The following is a 17,665-nucleotide window of genomic DNA, read 5'->3' on the forward strand; positions in this document are numbered from 1 at the left end:
CGAACTCGACAAAGAGTTCGCCGTGCAACCTAACCCATGAATCAGCTCGCTGAGTTTCTCGCCGGATCTTCTCAGCGGGTCGCGATTCCGATCCGGTAGTAGATTCATTTGCGAAGCAGCTGCTCTTGAGCTGTTAGGTCTCCTTCGGAGGCGCTCGGGTAGCTGTTAGCAAATCCCACCCCTCCTGGCTGAGCCTTTGCTCGCCCACCTGTCCTGGTGAAACTGGAAAGGCCTCCGGGCCACCAGTAAATATTCAATAAAAAAAAAAAGTAAATGGATTGTTTTCCACCGAAATTTAATCCCTTCAAGACGTCAACTATGTAGGTGAAGATTTTCTACCCAGTAGGTGTTTTTACTCGATAGAACGACACTCTAAGCTCGACGTTGTTTCTTGTATTAATTCTAGCTTATTTTGTAAGATACAAATTTGAGTTAACTTTTACGATATTCAGAACGTTAAAAATTCGCAATAAGCACACTGTTCATACATTTCTAAAAATATTGTTCAGCTCAAACATGCGCCTTACAAGTAATTGCAGCAATACTTGACAAGAATACTTTAAACAATTTCAGAAGGCTTTGTGATAGTTACTTAAGTTATGCCTGCATCCTAGAGAACATTCAAATAAAAATGGACTGTATTTTGTAATAAAGTTATACACATCCCCGTGCTCGATCGATAGTCCTCAATGCTGAGGGTTGTGCCCTCTCTGAATAACTTTCTCGCGGACCACCTAGAATAATGTAAAAACAATCTCTATGGTCGTGCTTGCCAGTAGTTGCAATGACACGATTTTGAAATTGAATGAAACAGAATTTTCACAAAAAAGAAAAGTTATAAATTTAAATTGAAAATAGATTTCAAGAGTCTATAAAGGATACACATTTTTTTTTATAATTCCTTGTCATGTTATTCCTCTGAAGCCGATTGAGATTTTTTTTTCAAATATTTCCACAAACACTTAGTAGTCCAGAATAAAAGTGATGCCGGTCACAAAGGCTTTTACACTAGTACTATCCTATTCTAAATTTATTTTATACTCTTTTATTTAATTCGTAATTTTTTCCATCAAAGGAATTTCATACTCGAAACCTCTAGTCGTTTCGGTTTTTTTTTTTTATTCTTATTAATTAATGTCAAATCGTCGGGTCGCGTGACGTCATTGGATGCATAGAGTAGATTACCATTGTAAAAAAAAATTCGGGTGCTCAGTAAAATACGTAACAATGAACCGATTACAATATCGTAATGGACAAGAGCCTTTATTTGAATCGAGGCTGTATCGACCGACTGTTAAGGTTCCGGCTAGGCACCTCAGTCAGTTGGTCAATGCGCCGCGTGCGCACGCCTTCGCCGCGATGGATTTCATGACATTCACATTACTAATATTTTTAGTAGCGGTTGTTTCCACGCAAAATTTTAACATAACAAATACCGATGCCCTCGCTAGACTAACCCCGTTATTAGATTCTAATAGAACGGTAAATGAACAAGATTTAGCGCTTTTGAATAGGACAGCCGATAAGCTCGGCTTAGATAGGGATTTAATCGCGAAATTCGTTGCGAATAGAACCGAACGAGCTTCGCAAAGGAATCCTGCTTATAACGAATACGAAGGGGACACAAAAGACACTCAAGTCAGGGTGATCGGGGAGTCTCCTGATTATGCGTCCTCAGTAGTTCTTGCGAGTGATCTGTTATCCTTAACCAGTGCTATAGCCTCTCTCAAAGATAATGCCTGCAGAGACCATGGATACAAGTTTCTGGACGGGCTACTTTTGAACAAAAGATGGGCGTTGAAGAGTAAGTACTTACTTATGTTATGTCTAAATTTTTTAGAAGATATGCAATTTTTTTCTATATAGTTAGATGAATAGAGAAGATTTTTTTTTAAAGTTAAGTTGACATTATTTCTTTTTAAATTCAAAAATTATATCAAAATTATGATTTGGCGCTATATTAGCTGTTAAATTTGAGCAAGGACACACATGTAACATATTCTAACATATTCTGGTTAGAGCAAATTAAAAAAAAAAAATGAACTCTGAGATTTAACTGCTTTGAGTTATCGTGTGATGTCTAATTTTAATAATTAATTAATTTATTATTAATTTTAATTTTAATAATTAATTTAAATAATTCTTGAAAAAACAATTATGATAGCTTTTTAAGGTTAATTTAATGTTTTCTTAATGAGCAAAGAAAATCTCATGCGATGTGTATTATCGAACTCGTAAAGTAGCAAAATAGGCTGCAGCGTTTTCTGAGTATCAAATGAGTACACTACGATTGCCAATTACCATTTTTGTGGTGGTAGCGGGAATTCTGAGTCCGCAAGGGTGGGTGCCACCATCCCACCGATCTCTCCTGCGAAGCCGTAATGCGTTCCACTATGGTTAAGGTGAATTCTCTGTTCGTGGTTCTAACGCGACGTATATGAGGAATACTGGTGCGTTCTACCAAACATTATGATTTTTAGTGAGAAAGCGTCTCACGACTCTCACGTATTCTGATCTTTTTTCATTTTTTTTATTGCTTAGATGGGTGGACGAGCTCACAGCCCACCTGGTGTTAAGTGGTTACTGGAGCCCATAGATATCTACAGCGTAAATGCGCTACCCACCTTGATATATGAGTTCTAAGGTCTCAGTATAGAACAACGGCTGCCTCACCCTTCAAACCGAAACGCATTACTGCTTCACGGCAGAAATAGGCAGGGTGGTGGTACCTACCCGTGCGGACTCACAAGAGGTCCTACCACCAGTAAAAGATCTTCCTAATAAACCCGATGCTTGTAATTTTTTGTCTTAAAGCAGGTCTGGTCTATGATACAATTTGATTTATTTTATAGCGTAGTGACCATCCACTTACGTCAAGTCTCCATGGAAATATCTTGAATTGGCAACTGCGTCATTTCAATGCAAACACTTTATTAATCAAGTTAACAAATATCTTCTATAGAAATACATACTTGAATCAAGTACTCTGTTGCTTAGTCTGTATAAGTTTTTTTAAAATGTAAAAGATGTTTCGGCTATTCACACACTACAGACTGCTTACTTTAGTCATTCACGTGTATAGGGCCAAATGCTCTTCTTGTATTTACTGATCGCGTTAACGCTGTAGGATGAGAGATAAATTTGATTTTTGTGTCTATATTTAGACGCAGAGGTGAAAGCCATATAATTCTAGCTTTCGCTCGTGAATTAATTTTTTGATAGTCACAAATAATATTTTTTTAAACTTCTATAAAAGATCCTAAACGACCTTGTTGGTATTTAGTAAATTCAACTTTAACGATGAACTTTTTAAATTTAACATATGATATATCAGAGATTGAACTAAAGCAGGATTCATCCGTATTATGTAAAAGCGCAGCGTTTATCCGCATTGTGCTTCTAGTGGTGCTTTTTGCCAAACACCGTACGGCTTTGGAATGAACTATCCTCCACCGTGTTTTCTGAGCGCTATGACATTTCCTCCGAGACGAGGTCTGCAAAGAGTACTCGGCGGTGAGCAGTACCGAACGTTAATCTGTATACAAAGATAATAAAAAGCAACTGTGCGTTTCGGTTGAAATGCGGTATATCAGTTAACCAATATTAATTGAGCCTTTGATCTTTATATCTCAAGACAGCTGCCGAAATTAACGTTGCGATTTTACGAACGCTCCGGTAACTACTTAAAATAAAAAGATTGCTTTGCTCGTATCAATAACTACTGGTGGTAGGACCTCTTGTGAGTCCGTGCGGGTAGGTACCACCACCCTGCCTATTTCTGCCGTGAAGCAGTAATGCGTTTCGGACTGAAGGGTGGGGCAGCCATTGTAACTATAATAATAATAATACTAATATAACACTTTACACCATATGTACAAGGTAAGCATATAAAAACAAATAATAGTCGGTGACATAAATTGGCGGCCTTATCTCTGAAAGCGATCTCTTCCAGGCAACCTTGCAGGGAGAGGAATAAGCGAACTGGACGGTGCTATATCTTAATAAACTTACATAAAAATATATACTTATACACACATGTGAAAAATAAATACAATATAAGATAGACTTAAATACGATTAAATGCAAATAAATACTAAAAATATGAAAGTAAATACAAAATACAAAATAAGTAGCAACTATACTGAGATCTTAGGACTTATATCTTTTAACACCAGGTGGGCTGTGAGGTCGTCCACATGTCTAAGCAATAAAAAAAAAACTAGTGTAAAAAATACAACGCGATTTTTCTTTTTCGCTCGGTACTAATTTGAAAATTACACTGTATTTTGTCGATTCAACAAAGTAAACAGGTTAAACGTGACCATTAAGTCAATAACAATACTCATCGAGAAAATGCTGATTTTCAAAAAAGCATCCACAAAAAAAAAAACTATAGTATACCTATATATCTACATTATTTTCAATCACCGGTTTTCGATTTATGTTCTAATCGTTGTTTGTATAAAATAGGTGATTCAAGTCACCCAAAGCCGGAAGATACGGCATTATTACATAAAAAGTAGGACCTCTTGTGAGTCCGCACGGGTAGGTACCACCGCTCTGCCTGTTTCTGCCGTGAAGCAGTAATGCGTTTCGGCTTGAAGGGTGGGCCAGCCGTTGTAACTATACTGAGATTTTAGAACTCATATCTCAAGGTGGGTGGTGGCGTTTACGTTGTAGATGTCTATGGGCTCCAGTAAACACTTAACACCAGGTGGGTTGTGAACTCGTCCACCCATCTCAGCAATAAAGTCAGTGGATGTCAGTGGGCTGATACATAAAAAAAATATATATTAGCTAGTTATAAAATAATAAAACATTTGATTCCTACGTATAATTTGATCAACATACCTTTTAAACATCGGGCGTGGTCAGTACTTGAATGGGTGACCACCTGGGAACACCACGTGATGTTGGCTTTTTGTTTTGGGATATCGTAACGACCAAGACTTTTTGTTGTTAAAATGCGAAAGTACAGTCGCCAACGTCCATACCATGTTGAATACACCGGTTCTCGTCCGATCACCGAAGTCAAGTAACATCGGGCGTGGTCAGTACTTGGATGGGTGACCGCCTGGGAACACCACGTGATGTTGGCCTTTTGTTTTAGTTTATTTGTTTTGGGATGTCGTAACGGCCAAGACTTCTTGTTGGTGAAATGCGAAAGTACAGTCGCCAACGTCCATACCATGTTAAATACACCGGTTCTCGTCCGATCACCGAAGTCAAGCGACATCGGGCGTGGTCAGTACTTGGATGGGTGACCGCCTGGGAACACCACGTGATGTTGGCTTTTTGTTTTGGTTTATTTGTTTTGGGATCTCGTAGCGACCAAGACTTCTTGTTGGTGAAATGCGAAAGGACAATCGCCAACGTCCATTCCATGTTGAATACACTGGTTCTCGTCCGATCACCGAAGTCAAGCAACATCGGGCGTGGTCAGTACTTGGATGGGTGACCGCCTGGGAACACCACGTGATGTTGGCCTTTTGTTTTGGTTTATTTGTTTTGGGATTTCGTAACAACCAAGACTTCTGGTTGGTAAAATGCAAAAGCACATTCGTCAACGTCCATACCATGTTGAAAGCACCGGTTCTTGTCCGAACACCGAAGTCAAGCAACATCGGGCGTGGTCAGTACTTGGATGGGTGACCGCCTAGGAACACCACGTGATGTTGGCTTTTTGTTTTGGTTTATTTGTTTTGGGATCTCGTAACGACCAAGACTTCTTGTTGGTGCAATGAGAGAGCACAATCGCCAACGTCCATACCATGTTGAATACACCGGTTCTCGTCCGATCACCGAAGTCAAGCAACATCGGGCGTGGACAGTACTTGGATGGGTGACCGCCTGGGAACACCACGTGATGTTGGCTTTTTGTTTTGGTTTATTTGTTTTGGGATCTCGTAACGACCAAGACTTCTTGTTGGTAAAATGCAAAAGCACATTCGTCAACGTCCATACCATGTTGAATACACCGGTTCTCGTCCGATCACCGAAGTCAAGCAACATCGGGCGTGGACAGTACTTGGATGGGTGACCGCCTGGGAACACCACGTGATGTTGGCTTTTTGTTTTGGTTTATTTGTTTTGGGATATCGTAACGACCAAGACATCTTGTTGGTGCAATGCGAAAGCACAATCGCCAACGTCCATACCATGTTGAATACACCGGTTCTTGTCCGAACACCGAAGTCAAGCAACATAATAACGTTATTTACGCTGTTAAAAGCATGAAATCATTATTTTTGAATTCTTTGAAACAAAGATAATCAGTACCTTAACATTGTTAATTATTTTTCAAATTGTATTTTTATTGTAATTATTTGGGAAATAATTGGAGGTCGTGTGAAGGTTGAAGATTGTTTTCGATTAATTTTTGGTTATCAATTTAAATTACCTACCGAATAGTTTATTTTGTGTTTGAGTGCTCTAATTTATATTGGTTGCCAATAAAATACTGGAATAGGCGAAAATTGTGCGAGCCTTTGTTAGATAGTTTTAATTAGAACACATCACTGTAAACTAACGGCGATCCGCCCTCGCTTGGCTTTGGGAACTGTAATTTATTAATTTAAAATTTATTTACTATAAAAAAAAGAACACAATATTCCTAACCTAAAAGTACATGCTATTATCCGCAACATGCTTTGTCAGAACTATACTTACTTCGTAAACTAACTATGTGTTTGTGATCTTAAGGGCTAGACTTCTTTATTACTATGGAGAGATGAGAGGGCGCTGGGTTTCAAATTATCTGGCATATACTAAGTTTTCTAACAAAATGTGTGTCTAGGCTGTGGTTAAGAACGACCATTTCGATGAAATACCATCGGGAATTGGCGTTTTTTTTCCTTACCTAAGCTGCTGATAGCCTTGAGAGGCTATTTCAGCGTAACCTAAAAAGTAGGTGAGCTCTTGGGGTTCAAACCTGACGACGTTGCTAACATTAACCCTAGCAAGAGCAGTGCTTCGCGGAATCTACCACCGCATCGGAAACACGACCCAGTGAGACCACTTGCATAAGTCATGAGTGGACGTATGCAAGTTTTGTAGAGCGTCACCTTATTACGAAGGGACAATTTACTTCGCTTGCATTGGATCTCGCATTGGATAGAAATTTTGGCGTAATTACTGGCATATGGCCACTGGTATTGTCACTGTGCACCATTCTGCATTTTTTTTTATTGCTTATATGGGTGGACGAGCTCACAGCCCACCTGGTGTTAAGTGGTTACTGGAGCCCATAGACATCCACAACGTAAATGTGCCACCCACCTTGAGATACAAGTTCTAAGGTCTCAAGTATAGTTACGACGGCTGCCCCACCCTTCAAACCGAATCAGGCGTTAATCTGTCACGCGTTCCTGTCAAAGGGTGGAACAACTCCTATACTGGTACAATCGAGACTTCGAGAGAGGCTCAAAGTGGGTTGGCAGATTATACCATCCATGTAGATATCTTCTATCTTTCAACCCGCAGACCTTCACTACTTGACATACGCTGTCCGCAAACCTCGCTACGACGTAACATCAATTAATTTTACCAGCCAATTAACAACAGGCGTACCCTTAGCACAAACTGCATTACATACATTACTACATTCTAATAAATTACATTAGCAATCATAATTATACATGATGATGTTCATGATTAGATAGATACACTTATAATTGGTAATAAAAAAAAAAATGTTTCTGGCAATGCCCTCGTGCATGTGCCGGTCGACCGCCAATACACGTTCAGAAATAATTATTCCAAGGTAGTCCACTTTGTTTCCGATTATCTAAGAATTAATAAAGCATTTAAACAAACATTTTTGAAATTAACATTGTGAAGAATGTCCGAAATTTTCTGACGATTATACTGCTTACGGTAGAGCCGTATGATTTTGATGCTAAGATACCATGGCAAGATGTAGGAGGGGCGCCAGGTTTTGAGCTGATGGTTGTCGTGACACGGATAGGTATTACTGCCCTGCCCATTTCTGTCGCGTAGCAGTATTGCATTTCGGCTTAAAGGGTGTGCGGTAGCCGTTGTACTGTAAAAACTCTAATTTAGAACTAATATTTCGAGGTGAGTTTTATTTTTATTTCCCTGTTGGCAGACGAGCATACGACCCACCTGATGGTGAGTGGTTATCGTTGTCCATGGACTTCAACAATGCCAGGGGCAGAGTCAAGCCGCTGCCTACGTGCTGGTAGCGGCATTTTAAGTTGTTGATGTCTATGGACTCCGGTAACCACTTAACACTAAGTGGGTGGTCAATTCGTCGATCTAACCAAAAAGAAACCAGTGATACTACGACCTTATGACTTAAGATGGATGGCGACGTTCTTTGAAATGCTTAGGAGCCCATAGACATCTACTACGTAAATGCCACCACCTACCTTGAGATATGAGTTCTAAGGTCTCAGTTTAGTACAACGAAACGCATTACTGCTTCACGGCAGAAATAGGCAGGGTGGTGATACCTACCCGTGCAGACTTACAAGACGTCCTACCACCAGGACTCCGGAAACCACTAACACTACTTGGATGGTAGGATGGTAGGTATGGCCTTACAAATATAGTTTATCTTCAAAATCCATACAGAAACTTTAATTTTATTTAAATGCGTAGACACATTTCGGTAGTTTGGTAGACATGTTTTGTTATCTACCATAAAGTGTTTTTTTTTATGTTTGTGCTAAACTACTACTGTAAATAGATACACAATATACATTTTGTAACGCCACTAAATAAGGATATATATACGTTTTGTAATGAGATATTTAGTATTCCATGCGTTCGTTGCGGACCTTCGCTTCTATCAGGAAATGTGAGAGACTCTGTAATGCCGTACGACAAAGTGTGTGACAAACAAAAAAAAAAACTAAGCGCTTTATTTAAAGTTTTTGTGCTGGTAGATTCATACCGATATTAATGGAAATGGAAATGGAAAAATTACAGTTAAATAGATTTGCAGATTTGCGGTCTATATATGGAGGTGTTCATAGAAATCTTACTGCACAATGTGACTTGCACTATTAACCTTCAGATATAAGGTTGTTTTTTCTAAATGTAGTAATATTCTGTTTTACGAGTGATCCATTGAAAGCACGAAAGCTATAAAAGTCCCCCCCCCCACTTTTATCGCAAAACAGTCATCCATCATCCCCTTTTTACCAATGTCCCAACAGGTTTCATCCACAGTTCGTTTCCAGAGATCTTTTTTGTCATGTAATTTCTGACTATGCAATAGACTTCCGTACATTATACATATTGTACACATTTGAAGTCGTCGTGGCCTAACGTATAAGACGTCCGGTGCATTTGTGTGCACCGGTGTTCGAATCTCAGGCGGGTACCAATTTTTCTAATGAAATACGTACTCAACAAATGTTCACGATTGATTTCCACGGTGAAGGACATCGTGTAATAAAAATGAAACTCGCAAAATTATAATTTGCGTAATTACTGGTGGTAGAACCTCTTGTGAGCCCGCGCGGGTGGGTACCACCACCCTGCCTATTTCTGCCGTGAAACAGTAATGCGTTTCAGTTTGAAGGGTGGGGCAGCCATTGTAACTATATTGAGACCTTAGAACTTATATTTCAAGGTGGGTGGCGCATTTATGTTGTAGATGTCTATGGGCTCCAGTGACCACTTAACACCAGGTGGGTTGTGAGCTCGTCCACCCATCTAAGCAATAAAAAAAACACAACTGTTTCATCGTTGTCTGCACTCACTAGGAACGAACAAGTAGAATTTCAGATTTATTAATATGTGCCTCATGGTTCAGACTCTTTTATCTGTTTAAGCCATTGGCTTTGTCCTTAATAAGTATACCAAATTTCGAGTTAATCCGACGTTTTGAAGGGGGTCAAAATCATGTTCAAATATTCCGTTACATACTAACATACTAACATACATACGTCTGAAGCTAATAAACGCGTATTAAATACATGTTACACAACACCGACCGAGGAATTTTAGTTCAATGGAATGCTGTATACGTTCATTAGACATATAAATAAGGCGCTGCAATAATTACGACATATCAGTGCAATAACCTGCAACTAGATCTCAGCTGCAATTCTGTATTTATTACATCACTCGGCGATATTCAAAAGTAGTTTATTGATAAATTTCATTTAGTTGAATGCAACTTATCGAAGTTCGGAAAATAGAAATACTAATTAATCAATCAATCTCTTGGTTTAATGGCGTTTCCTTATAGATTTCGCCAATGTCAAGTGTATATAATACTCTGCTTTATAAAGCGGGTCTCGTGAACTAACAAGGCACAGATTATAACTAAGAATTAAGTGAGTAGCTAACAATGTTTGATGATAGAAATACTAATTAAATGTGGCTTTCGAAGTCTGAGTTGGGACAGTAACTGTCATAAAATACAAGATAATTGACAGATGGCTGTATCTCGTTAAAGATTACCCTCAGACACAGCCCACTGATTTTCTCGCCGGATCTTCTCAGTGGGTCGCGTTTCCGATCCGGTGGTAGATTCAGCGAAGCACGGCTCATGCTAGGGTTCGTGTTAGCAACGTCGTCAGGTTTGAGCCCCGTGAGCTCACCTACTAGTTAAGGTTACGCTGAAATAGCCTCTCAAGGCTCTCAGCTGAGGTAGGAAAAAAAATGCTAACGACAATTTTAAGCTTGCATGTTTAACAATGAACAACAAGAATGGGATCGTCGGTCTACCGAGCAATATCACCCGTTCGGTGGAAGATCTTCGTTAAACCTTCCAAAGACCTTGATTTATCTTTGATTTTTTCCGGTGCCCGCAACACAGGAGAATTGTAGCTTGGAGCGGTAAAATTTGGAACTTCCTCTAATTTCGTTTATTCGCGTGCTGCTGATGTTAAAAAAATTCTAGAGCTCATTTAACTAAAATAAAATCGTTGTCACTTTGCAATATAGATCCGATATAGTTAGTATTAACTTTTCAAACAAGAACCAATACCAGTTCACCAGCGAGATGGTAAACAGTCTTCATAATATCCAAATTTGTTCATTTTGAGGCTATATACAAATTCCATTTTGATAGCGGATTTTAGGCCATAATCAAAACGGTTGTTATATAACGCATATTTCAAGTAATCACAACGATTCAATTTTAAAATTAAACATTTATGGATTATGTAACCTTGATGTTTTATACGTCTTTTGATTCAAGAATTCCGAGCAACGAATTTGTCGTAGATTTCAATTTACTGCGGAGATTATTGTCATGAGTATTCTTAAATCTTATGGGCCAGGATCTAGCTTAGGCAGAGATTTCTGATTAATTATTGGTAAGTACTAGTCCTTGTTAATTATTGTAATTTGGTCACTTTTCCAAAAAAGAGGACTCGATGGAGAGACTGATTTTTTTTTTTATTGCTTAGATGGGTGGAAGAGCTCACAGCCCACCTGGTGTTAAGTGGTTACTGGGGCCCATAGACATCTACAACGTAAAATGCGCCACCCACCTTGAGAATAAGTTCTAAGGTCTCAAGTATAGTTACAACGGCTGCCCCACACTTCAAACCGAAACGCATTACTGCTTCACGGCAGAAATAGGCAGAGTGGTGGTACCCACCCGCGCGTACTCCCAAGAGGTCCTACCACCAGTAAATATTTCAGGGCCGTGTGGAAGGCAAGAGATAACGCGGCTGATCACCAACCCACTGGGCTGACGTAATAAAGAAGGCAACTGAGTCAATATACTCGAAACGCTTCGATCCCCCAGATACGGAAGCGCATCGCCAGGAAGGCTCTCCTTGGTATCATGGGCGACCTAACGAATGCTTCTGCGTGTACGCATAACGCAGTCAGCGCAACCACGACCACTCAACAAGTCAACCATTGACATGAGTGTCCGACTATGAAGAATAGCACTGTTGTAATATTTATGGTGTTTTAGCGTCTCAGCTTCTAAATTCAATATTAAGAAAGATTATTTTAAAGGAAATCTTAAGAATTCTTTGAAACTAATTAAAATTTTGCAGCGTTAATTTTGAAAAGATAAAATCATGAATATTCCTATTCGGTATGTTTTTAGTGTTTTGATTTCTTGTAAATTAGTTAATGTTATGAAACAAGAGTAAATGCTTTTTTTACATTTTATTATACTATCGTTTTAATTTTTTTATTTCCAACGCTTCGAATACTGTACAGTTTTCGTGGTCACGCGGATGACCGAGGTTATTCATTGACATTAGAATAATGTGCTAACTACCCATTTTTCTAAGAGAAATATTCTTGACTTCAATCTTTTCTTTTTACATAGAATACTATACATTTTCGTTTTCATAATTGTTAATAGGATGATAGGTAGAAGGTGGTTGAAGTTTATGTTATTTCCGGGATTCTGTTATTTTGAAGCAGAAACTTCAAATCGAACAAACCGGACTGCCCTTAACGTAAGTTAATTTCATGTCAAGAAATGTAAATTTATAATTTTTTAAGGTTCGTAGTCGGCTTTCTCAAGCGGGTAAGCTTCCCTAAGCAAGGAAGTTAGTTATATTTTAGGCGGGGATTAAAGTAGCCTTAAAATAAAACACAAAAGCGGTTTTTATGCACGGTTATACCTTAAAGTATTAAAATATTCTCTTAAAAAGACAAATGAACAAATAGACAGAATAAAAAAAAATGGGCGGTATTTTTAGTGCTATTTAGGTCACTAAACCCCTGGTAGGCCTATAGCTTGAGTAAAATAACGATCTATATCAAGATTTTGAGTATATTTGAATCATTTTTTCATAGTAACTCGAAAGTTGATGAAACGAAAAAATCCTTTCTTTTCTACCTATTCTAGTAACTTCGAGGATTATTCTAGATTAGTAGGTGAGCTCACGTGAGTGAGGTGAATCCGAATTAGTAGGTGAGCTCACGGGGCTCAAACTGGGAGCGTTGTTAACACTGGTCCTAGCGCAGTGAGTGAGAGAGGTCCAAGAGCAGTGCTTTGCAGAATCTACCACTGGACCGGAAACGCGACCCAGTGAGAAGATCCGGCGAGAAACTCAGTGGATTGTGTCTATGGGTTAATTTACTCGTCGAGCTCTTCGTCGCAAGCGACGGGTTCGACGAGGACAGTGACTGGTGCTTGAGGTACTTAAAAGCATCGTTAATGAATCGGGAGGATCAGTAATGACGTGATTAGGGCGACCTCGACTCTTTACCATTCAGTCCACTGGATCGGGTATGTAGTATGTAAGACACGTCATAAAACGTGGGAGAAAATGAGATAGGAAGCAGTTTCTTATATTCGTGGTTCTTTTTTTGGTTTGTTTCGTACCTAATATTCGTACTTAATATGCTCTGAATAAATCTATGTAAGTTATACGAATAAAATGTAAAATAATTATCCAACTTTATCACTATGATCATCACTAAAACTTACAATTATTCTCTTCCTGAAATTTTACATTCGTCTCCATTATCTTGAAGCCAAAATTTTTGAAGGTTCACTTCTACCACGTGTGAATTACACACAGGTTCTTTTATTTTTGGATCGAAGTTCCTTATGGAACGATGCTGAGGGCTACCCTAACCGGGAAAACGTCCGTAACGTAAGACTTTGATTAGTAATGCACACAGTGTATGACTTTGTAATAACGTACAAAAAATAACATATTTTTTTATCATTCATTGACCACGATCTCAGAGCGTTCGTTTGCGCAGTACACTAACTCTTATGCAAACAACCGTGAATGAAGTGTACCACAATAAGTTCGCACGTTACCGAATGACCGTGGGTTGTTGCGAAACCTCCAGTTTTATTTTCTTTATACCTCGAATAGAACTTAAAATTTATATTTTTATAATAAGGAACTTCGTTCCTATCCGGTGTCCCACGACACCATACATCTTTTTATTTTTTCCTTTGTATCAAGCTGGTGGATACCGTCGCTCAACTCAACTACGGGATACCACTGAGTCATAGCTATAAGACCTAGAAAACTTTAAATTACTTTGTGAATTGTTCATCTAATTACCGGAACTTATACAACTATTTATTAAGAATCACGCGACGGATTCATTCAGTAGTGACTAATCAAATAATCTACTTCTATTGTAGTAATCTTTGTTGAAAATACTACGTAATCCTTCTTAGGCAATATGCTGAGAGCTGTTGTGAAATTCGTGTTTAATTAAAAAAATCCTATTATTTCGTTGGAATTTTTTGTGTTTTAGTTTCTGTATCTCAGTTGTTTTGTACAATGACGTTCAATGTTATTTCGTCAGAGCGTTTTATGATTCATAACGTATGAAAACGCAATTATTTTTGTTATTTTAACATTTTTATTGTTACTACGTTTATGTGTTATGCAAATTTATACAGTTTGTAGTTTTTTAATTATTGTTTATTACACGATTTTATTTCTTCATTGTGGAAGATATAATATTGAACATCTATTGAGTATTTGTTTCCTTAGAAATTTGGTTCAGAATGTCGGGTTATTGCAGATTGTCATTGTAGTGAGTTCGTTATAAGGAGTCCACAGTGGGTCGTGAGGCAGCTTAACACATCGCATTTCTGGAGCGATTTCTCATTGACATCTATATATTAATACGTGAAGCAAAAACTTTGTATCCCTTTTTACGAAAATTGCGCGGACGGAGGAGTATGAAATTTTTCACACTTATAGAGAATGTAGAGAAGTGCACAATGCTAATATTTTTTTAAAATAATGCATAAAAGATACATTAAATCAAAGAAAACACTACACACACTACATACCATGTATTTGACGCACACACGCATGCATACTATTTATCACGGAATATTTATCTATTCCGTGCTATTTATTGTCAAACTTTTGTTCTTGACGTCTGTGGTCAAATTGAGAATAGATTTAATATTGTTTGTCTTTATTAATATTTTTTTATAGTGTACCCTTGGCGAAATTTGTGATTATAGAAGTATAAAATACAATCATATTAGTGTACAAACTTACAATTCCAATTAGTTATAGTCGAATTTCGACTACTGCGGACCTCTAGTTTTGTTAATAAGACTAACCTACCTAATTTCAACTAAAAATACACTTTGATTAAAGTCAATGTCATTTTATTGGAAGTAAGGCTTACTTGTATTTTAATTTAACAAGTGCACTTGTATATCATTAATATTATTTAAAACACACACACAGTACGTTGTTTTGTTTGAATTATACATGTTAGTAAATTTAAAGTGAGCAATGATTTAATATTTATATTGTTACAAACTTAGTTCGCCGGATTATTTTACAACCGACTTGGGTATTTGGCGAAAATTTTATCTTATATAATTGTATTATCACATGCTTCATATATGAAATACTCAAAATTCTAATTAAATAGGGAATGTTCTAGACTTAAAACAAAAAAAATCATAATTACATCACAAGATAATTGTAGATATTATGAGCTCGCAACATGCCAATTATCATAAATTACATACATAAATTTAAATTGAGTTTTTTCGGGATTAAAATACTTAATAAACAACAGAACAGTGGAAATTTTATCTATTAGGCCATTAAGCCTAAGCTTTACTTCAATGTAAATAAATAAATTTATTATCTTCGAATTTTATTACAAGCATGCTTAAGTCAAAAACTCAATTTATTTATGCCACAGATCCCGATGAAGAGATCTTTTCAGTTGTAGCTTTAATTCTTAATACTCTAATATTCCGTAATTGAGAAATTCGAGTTTACGCCAGTAAGTCAACTTAATTTTTATTGCTTAGATGGGTGGACGAGCTCACGGCTCACCTGATGTTAAGTGGTTACCGGAACCATCTACAAACAACGTAAATGCGCCACTCACCTTGAGATATAAGTTCTAAGATCTCAGCATAGTTACAAATTATTGAGCTCGTCCACCCATCTAAGCAATAATAAAAAAAAAACTAAGGATTGATAATTATTCTTGGAAATATTAACATAGCTTAATTAGGTATCTATTTTAATTCCATTTAAAATCCTAAGACCGCTTGATGCTGCATACGGTCGCGCCAGGATCTGGTATAGGGAGCTTGCCGTGTATCCTAGCTGTGTAGGTGGTTCGGATCCTCTCCACGTGTCCTTTCGGGGACCACTGAAGGAGATCCAACAAGATGTCATGTAAGCGACTCGTTAAAGACCATCGCGAGTAATAACTTAACTACGTTATCTATCAGTATGTTTATACTTTTAAATGCCAAATAAAATTACTCTGACGCTACGATGGCAACCACTTAACACCAGGTGGGCTGTCAGCTCGTCCCACCTTGAGATATGAGTTCTAAGGTCTTAGTATAGTAACAACGACTGCCCCGCCCTTTAATCCGGAACGCATTACTGCTTCACGGCAGAAATAGGCAGGGTGGTGGCACCCACCCGCGCGGACTCACAAGAGGTCCTACCACCAGTAATTATGCAAATTATAATCTTGCGGGTTTGATTTTTACTACACGATGTTATTCCTTCACCGCAGAAGTTAATCGTAAATAAATGAGAAGTACGTATTTCATTAGAAAAATTGGTACCCGCCTACGGGATTGGAAACCCAGTGCATCGCTAGATACGAATGCATCGGATGTCTAATCCTTTAGGCCACAACGACGTGTTTTACATTATAGCTATAGCTATATTCAACTGTTAAAATTGGTGATGGTTGAAGAGTCCAAAGCAACTGTAACATTCGTTTAAAGCTTAGAATCTTAGCGAAGAAAAAGAAACTCTCGCTTTATTTACGTGCATAAAAGTTTTTTAGATGATTTTGGACTTAGCATTGGACTTAGCATTGAAAATCAGGCACACCATAAAAGTACATATTTTTTTTTGGTCCGGAGGAAATCGCCGGACTTCCGCCCTCCACTGGGGATAAAGGGCGGAGCATGTCAGAGTCGAACTGACTAAAACCTCCTGTCGCTCAACAACCAACGTCCAAACCTCGCATGAAACAGAACTCATGAAGAGGCAAAGGGGGGAAAGTGAAGCGTTTAGTGCGGAGCACATCTCTCCCATCACCCTCCCCCACCATAAAAGTACATAGAGACTTTTGCTCACGAAAATTACGCATGTTTCTTTAATTAAAGTTAAGTATACTTGAGATTCTAGATTGATACTTCAATCAGTATTTGAAGAAAGATTCTTAAACCTCGCAGCATACGAGCACACAAAAAAAAAACATATTTACTGACGATCGATATAAATTTTTTTTAAGTGAGATCGTTGAGTGAATGGATTTTTCCTATATTTAATCAATTGCGCATTAAATTTAAATGGAATATTTACATCATTTATAAAATAATGTATTCCATATAAAATACATGCTATAAAATCGTGCATAGAATTTTTATCTTTAGCTGTATTCACACTTGTATCCACAATGTCACATTTTAATTGGATATTTTTGTCAACGAACAAGAGCGCTAAGAGATTTTCATGTTTTGTGGTTTAAAGGAGACGTCTTCCTCTCATTATAATATTTTTAGTCAGAATGATGGACGATCACGAATGATCTATGTTATTGGGTAGTGGCTTGGCTCTGCCCCTGGCATTGCTGACATCCATGAGTGACGGTAACCACTCACCATCAGGTGGACCGTATGCTGGTCTGCCTAGTTAGGCAATAAAACAAAAGATGTGTGGTGTCGTGGGACACCGGATAAGAACGAAGTTCCTTATTATAAAAATATTAATTTTAA

The 17,665-nt window shown here is 37.9% G+C and overlaps 1 protein-coding gene, 1 long non-coding RNA gene and 6 other non-coding genes across 9 annotated transcripts in view; all 8 read left to right on the top strand.

The window, feature by feature from the left end:
• The first annotated feature begins 1,266 nt into the window (after positions 1–1,266).
• LOC101746685 (nose resistant to fluoxetine protein 6) overlaps positions 1,267–17,665 on the top strand; it is a 42,206-nt gene continuing 25,807 nt past the window's right edge. Inside the window, exon 1 of one of the 2 annotated variants that reach the window (XR_009974614.1) lies at positions 1,267–1,804. Coding sequence is in view for 1 of the 2 variants with exons in the window: in XM_038014975.2 (XP_037870903.1) it covers positions 1,360–1,804 (445 nt within the window). In the remaining variant the exon portion in view is untranslated. The remainder of the gene's footprint in view (positions 1,805–17,665) is intronic. The other variant, XM_038014975.2, reaches the window with a different exon arrangement.
• LOC119629437 (5S ribosomal RNA) lies at positions 4,981–5,099 on the top strand. Its single transcript, XR_005245423.1, has one exon. It is a non-coding gene; the product is annotated as a 5S ribosomal RNA (ribosomal RNA).
• On the top strand, positions 5,175–5,293 carry LOC119629448 (5S ribosomal RNA). The gene has a single exon (XR_005245430.1). It is a non-coding gene; the product is annotated as a 5S ribosomal RNA (ribosomal RNA).
• Positions 5,369–5,487, top strand: LOC119629447 (5S ribosomal RNA). Its single transcript, XR_005245429.1, has one exon. It is a non-coding gene; the product is annotated as a 5S ribosomal RNA (ribosomal RNA).
• LOC119629417 (5S ribosomal RNA) lies at positions 5,563–5,681 on the top strand. The gene has a single exon (XR_005245414.1). It is a non-coding gene; the product is annotated as a 5S ribosomal RNA (ribosomal RNA).
• LOC119629416 (5S ribosomal RNA) lies at positions 5,757–5,875 on the top strand. The gene has a single exon (XR_005245413.1). It is a non-coding gene; the product is annotated as a 5S ribosomal RNA (ribosomal RNA).
• LOC119629426 (5S ribosomal RNA) lies at positions 5,951–6,069 on the top strand. Its single transcript, XR_005245418.1, has one exon. It is a non-coding gene; the product is annotated as a 5S ribosomal RNA (ribosomal RNA).
• LOC101745676 (uncharacterized) lies at positions 10,032–12,114 on the top strand. The gene is made up of 3 exons (XR_209848.4): positions 10,032–10,310; positions 11,180–11,297; positions 11,629–12,114. It is a non-coding gene; the product is annotated as an uncharacterized LOC101745676 (long non-coding RNA).

This window comes from Bombyx mori, chromosome 13, assembly GCF_030269925.1.
Source record: "Bombyx mori chromosome 13, ASM3026992v2".
NCBI lineage: Eukaryota > Metazoa > Arthropoda > Insecta > Lepidoptera > Bombycidae > Bombyx > Bombyx mori.